General features: G+C 40.9%; 1 protein-coding gene across 2 annotated transcripts in view; it reads right to left on the reverse strand.

The window, feature by feature from the left end:
• The window catches only part of LOC141139490 (uncharacterized), a 143,935-nt gene extending 138,436 nt beyond the window's left edge, over positions 1-5,499 (reverse strand). The window contains exon 1 of one of the 2 annotated variants that reach the window (XM_073625649.1): positions 5,405-5,491. Coding sequence is in view for 1 of the 2 variants with exons in the window: in XM_073625652.1 (XP_073481753.1) it covers positions 5,405-5,434 (30 nt within the window). In the remaining variant the exon portion in view is untranslated. Of the gene's footprint in view, positions 1-5,404 lie in introns of both variants that reach the window. The other variant, XM_073625652.1, reaches the window with a different exon arrangement.
• Between the last annotated feature and the right edge of the window lie 501 nt (positions 5,500-6,000).

Genomic DNA, 6,000 nt, shown 5'->3' on the forward strand with positions numbered 1-6,000 from the left:
TGATGAGCGGTGCCTGGTTTCCTCCAGACATGACACTTGCCATTCATGCCAAAGAGTTCAACCTTTGTTTCATCAGACCAGAGAATATTGTTTCTCATGGTCTGAGAGTCCTTCAGGTGCCTTTTGGAGTCTGGCCACTCTACCATACAGGCCTGATTGGTGGAGTGCTGCAGAGATGGTTGTTCTTCTGCAAGGTTCTCCTCTCTCCACAGAGAAATGCTTGAGCTCTGTCAGAGTGAGCATTGGGTTCTTGGTCACCTCCCTGACTAAGGCCCTTCTCCCCGGATCACTCAGTTTTGCCAGGCGGCCCACTCTAGGAAGAGTCCTGGTGGTTCCAAACTTCTTCCATTTATGGATGATTGAGGCCACTGTGCTCATTGGGACCTTCAATGCTGCATACATTTTTTTATACCCTTCCACGGATCTGTGCCTCAATACAATCCTGTCTCAGAAGTCTACAGACAGTTCCTTGGACTTCATGGCTTGATTTGTGCTCTGATATGCACTGTTAACTGTGGGACCTTATATAGACAGCTGTGTGCCTTTCCAAATCATGTCCAAGCAACTAAATTTGCCACAGGTGGACTCCAATCAAGTTATATAAACATCTCAGGCTGGGTTCACACTGCTGCGGTGGCAGACATCGCATGTGATTCGCAGCGCACTGCTGTTCACATCACATGCGATGTCTGTGCTGTGCGATATCAGCCATACAGATAGTATGGCTGATATCGCACCGCATTCGGTCCAAACTCGCACAGGACCCTTTTTTTTGTTCGGACCAGAATCGGATCGCATGGGTGTTCACACCTATGCGATCCGAAAATGTCCGAATTGTCAGTTCGCAGTGCGATATGCGGGCTGAACTGGGGGTGTCATTAACATTGTATGACACTCCCCAGCAGTTTGCATATGGCAGTGTGAACTGCCGTGCGAGTTGGTGCGAGCGGGAACCTGCAGTAAATTCGCTGCGTTCCCGCACCGCAGCAGTGTGAACCCAGCCTCAAGGATAATCATTGGAAACAGGACATGAGCTCAATTTTGAGTGTCATGCCAAAGGCTGTGAATACATATGTACATGTGACTCTAGTTTTTTATTTTTAATAAATTTGCAAAGATTTTAAACGAACTTCATTCACATTGTCTTTATGGGGTAATGTTTGTAGAATTTTAAGGAAAATAATTAATTTAATCCATTTTGGAATAAGGCTGTAACATAACAAAATGTGGAAAAAGTGCAGCAATGTGAATCCTTTCCGGATGCACTGTATATAGAACACCTCCATTTCCTGCTTGTATGATTGTACTGATTTTCCCAGATGTCTGCACTAAGTTTGCTTTCACACTGAGGCCTTGGGGGTGTTGGCGGTAAAGCACCGCTATTTTTAGTGACGTTTTACCGTCATTTTAGCGGCGTTATTCGGCCGCTAGCGGGGCGCTTTTAACCCCCCGCTAGCGGCCGAAAGAGGGTTAAAACCGCCTGCAAAGTGGTTCGGCAGCGCTGTCCATTGATTTCAATGGGCATGGATGCTTTAGGAATGGTGTATACACCGCTCCTACAGCGCTGCAAAGATGCTGCTTGCAGGACTTTTTTTACCATCCTGCAAGTGCACCACACCAGTGTGAAAGCACTCGTTTCTTTTGGTGCTATTTGATCACCTCTGTAGTTTTTATTTTTTGTGCCATACACAAAAGAAGAGCGACAATTTTGAGGGAAAAAAAACAACAATATATTTTACTTTTTGCTATAATAAATATCTGGAAAAATGTTTTTAAAAAACAAATTTCTTCATCAGTTTAGGCCAATATCTATTCTTCTACATATTTTTGGTAAAAAAAAAACACATAAAAATCACAATAAGCGTATATTAGTTTGCGCAAAAGTTATAGCATATACAAACTATGGAAACGATTTATGAAATTTTTATGGCTTTTTTTTTTTTTTTTTACTAGTAATGACGGTGATCTGCGATTTTTAGCGGTATTGCGACATTGCGACGGACAGATCGGACACTTTTGACACATTTTTGGGACCATTGACATTTATACAGCGATTAGTGCTATAAAAATACACTGATTACTGTGTAAATGACACTGGTAGGGAAGGGGTTAACACTAGGGGGCGATCAAGGGGTTAAATGTGTGTTCCCTTGTTTTTTCTAACTGTATGGGGATAGGACTGAGTAGGAGAGGAGACATATCGCTGTTCCTACTTACTAGGAACAAACGACATGTCTCCTCTCCTCTGACAGCACAGGGATTTGTGTGTTTACGATCCGCCGGCCACATGCAGGGGGCGCGCGCGCCCTCTGGCGGCTCTTTAAGGAACCCCGTGGCCGTACGGGGTTTCGCGCAGGAGAGCCATTCTGCCCCAGTAAATGCACGTGAGCCGGTCGGGACTCGGTTAATTTCAGTTTAGTTTTACCTTCAGCTGACCACAGTATAACAGTTTTCCAAATCTTTTATTCTGTCTGGATTGTAAATTAATCACACCATATAGGGTACAAAGGCCTAAGTTCATTAATGCCTCAAGCACACCGGGTGTCTAGCCCCAGTGCATGTGATTCTGGCGTATTTCTGCGGGTGGAAAGCACAGGCGCACTATCCAACCCGGCAGCCTGTAAAACCCTATGAGGAGTTCCTATAGCTGCATGGGGCTGGACAGTGCACATTCTAACATGTAGGATGTAGTAAGTTGTTTACTGCTCTTATATTCTCTTCAGTTCTAAATTCTCTTATCTGCATGAACACATCAAAACAGGTTACTTTAGCAAAATGTGAATGGTTTGAAAACTTTGATACTGAAGCTGTAATGTGAAAGGCCCACTAAATCATTATTGTTATGTTGAGAGTCAAAATATGGAAATGCAGTGACCTCTAGTGGACTCAAGAGGGAGGACTTTTCTTGTTATATAGCTATAACTTATACTAGCCATGCACACATGGAATTCCCTTATTCAGCCTGTGGGTTGTATTCTGACAGCTAGCACCCACTGTAGTCTGAAAACCTGAAATGTGACTGTAGCTGATAGGATGCAGTTCAAGCCATGTAACTTAAAATGATTGTAAACCTTAGACATGAAATATAAACAAAGCATATCCCTCTATAGTGTGTATTTGTCTCTATCAAGAGGACTTAGTTTCATTTCTCTCTGCTGTCTCATAACTTTGCTATCAGCATGAGTAACTTCTAACAAGTTTTACTGACACCAAGAGGTAAAAAGGTGACAGGGGAGGGAGCTCCAGCACACAGCCTGTGATTGACAGCCTCGGCTCTGTTCTTGTATGCTGTGTGAAGGAGGGTGTGTCCCTTCCATCCAATACGCTCTCCCTGAGCTTGGCAGAGTGTAATTTCAGCTCCCCATCCCCTGTTTTATTTAGTGTTATTAAACCCAAGGCCCTGCATTCACTATATCTGGTCCATAAGTACACAGAACACGGAAATACAATTTTTTTTAGTAAATATAAACTGCTAAATACCTTTTCCCATCAGCAGTATAAAGCAGTCTTGTGACTTCTATCAGTGTCTGGTTAAAGTTTGTAGGAGGAGTTTTCATTGTTCTCTGACTGGACAATGTCCTGCATGACCCCTGATTCTGGACAGTGCTGATTGGCCCTGTGCTGATCACTTGCACCCTCCCAGAAAAAAAAAAAAAAAACTATCTAGCTATGCACACCAAACTGAACATGTGCAGAGTGAAGGCCCTATTCCATCAGCAGATGGATTGGGGACTGTGGAAGAAGGGGAGGATCAGAGAAGACAGGGTCAAACAGCCTTTTTACACAATGCGGAGAATTAACACCTTAGGTTCCACAGTGAGTATAACAAGCATGCTTTACTGCATACATAGACTGATTTTACTGTTGTGGGTTTAGTAACACTTTAAAGTGGTGTTCCGGCCGAAATTATACTTTTTAAATAAAAATACCCCTATAATACACAAGCTTAATGTATTCTAGTAAAGTTAGTCTGTAAACTAAGGTCTGTTTTGTTAGTTTATAGCAGTAGTTTGTTATTTTATAAACTTACAGCAGGCCGTGGCCATCTTAAGTCCGGGCATCTGAAGCCAGACTGTATTTCTTCCTGGATCTCATCCTTGCAGATCTCGCACAAGCTCAGTGCAGCACAAGCAGTGTAATAGGTTTCAGGTCAGGTTTCCATAGCAACGGCAGTGTCAGAGAAAGCTGCCGCCCCTTCCCAGAAGGCACTGCAAACAGGAAATGATGCGATGGGCCGCGGCCAGGGAGGAGGAAGTGAAAAATGAATACAGCAGATATACAGTAAGTGCTGAGAAAAAAAATTTAAAAATATCCAATTCGTTTACAGTGCACTGTTTAGTGAGGGATGCTGAAGAGTTGTAAAAGTGGGTGGAACTCCACTTTAAGCTTAGAAAAGCTGTATAAATTCTGCACTTTGAATTACTGTGGAGAATAGAGATGACTGCAGATAAACAGGTACAGCTTGTAGGTAAGGCTTCATGTACACAGGACGTTTTTACAACCTCTCCTGAACGATTTAACTTGACAGATAGTAACCCACGTTAAAAACATCAGTTTTGCCGTGTTTACATGCCTCGTTTAGCCGCGTTTTGCGTTTAGAAGCGTTTCTAAAAAAAAAAAAAATTTATTTTTTGTTATGAATGGCCAAAAACGAAAAACGCCTATTGACGAAGCGCGGCTAAACACGGGATGCCGCGTTTAGACGCGTTTGGCGTCTGAAACGTTGGAAACTTCGCCGCCTGAACTCATTTTTTTGCCTTTAAAAAAAGGCCTATAAACGCAACTGCCTAAAAACGACAGTAAACGAACCTGTGTACATGTACACATAAGATAACATTGGATGAGTTCAGGGGCAGCTGAAAAAAGTGTCCAACTGCCTCTGAATGTCCGTTTAGCAGCAGCAGTGTACATGAGGCCTAAGAGTTCACAACCGCTTAAAGGACACTTTACCAATTAAGAATTCTTGTTAGCAGATATGTCACATCAGAATACATGTGTCAAGGTGCACTGACATGTTTTTTTAGATCTATTACATTTTTTATAATCTCCATTTGATTTGAATGGCAACACATCAAACTGACAACACAGATTGTTTTCATGATAGATGGCAATCCAACTCATTGGTGAGAACAAGCTCTACTAAAGACAATGGAGGACATTTATCAGTCTGTCGCACAGTGAAGTAATACTAAATAGCAGCAGTGGGGCAGATCTGAGACAGATTTGAGACAGATTTACTATACTTAAGCGGCTTATTCAAAAAATTCACCTCAGGTAAGTTTTCTTTTCTTCCACATTTAATAAGCATTAAATGCTTGAAGGGTTAGTTCACTTTTTTTTTAGAAAAAATGGAAAGCTAAACTAACACTAGACACCCTCTCCCCCCCATTCCTTTTCTACTTACCTCCTTGGGTGATGAGCTGTCAGTGCTCATTCTGTCAGTACAGTGTCCCCGGGACAGCTAATACCGTTCGACAGACCAGAAGCACAGAGTTCACAACAGGAAACACATTCAAAGAGGGGAGGGCCTGATATTTAGCAACAACATCCTAAGAAAAGTTTTGAACAGGTGTATATGCATTAATTATGCTTACTTTAATAAAATGTAATCAGAAATAGAAATAGTGTTTACCTATACTATTTAAAACATAGAATGTGATATAATAAAATTATATATATATATATATATATATATATATATATATATATATATATATACAGTATATATATATGAAAAGGTCAGATTCTCATTATTATCATTAATAGAAAACATGCTTTGAGAACATTAACATTTGTCGTATTTTTACTGAAATTCATCCTTAATCTATTAAAATCATCATCAAAATTGCAAAAAGTCGCAAAAAGAAATTGCAAAAAGAAATCGCAGAGGAAAAAAAAAAGGGGAAGAAAATCTTAATCTATTAAACTCATCATTGTAATCTAAAGTAGTTAGTAAATAAATTATATGAATAAAAATTGATTTGAATAAAATTAATTTGA

This window comes from Aquarana catesbeiana, linkage group LG04 (assembly GCF_042186555.1).
Source record: "Aquarana catesbeiana isolate 2022-GZ linkage group LG04, ASM4218655v1, whole genome shotgun sequence".
NCBI lineage: Eukaryota > Metazoa > Chordata > Amphibia > Anura > Ranidae > Aquarana > Aquarana catesbeiana.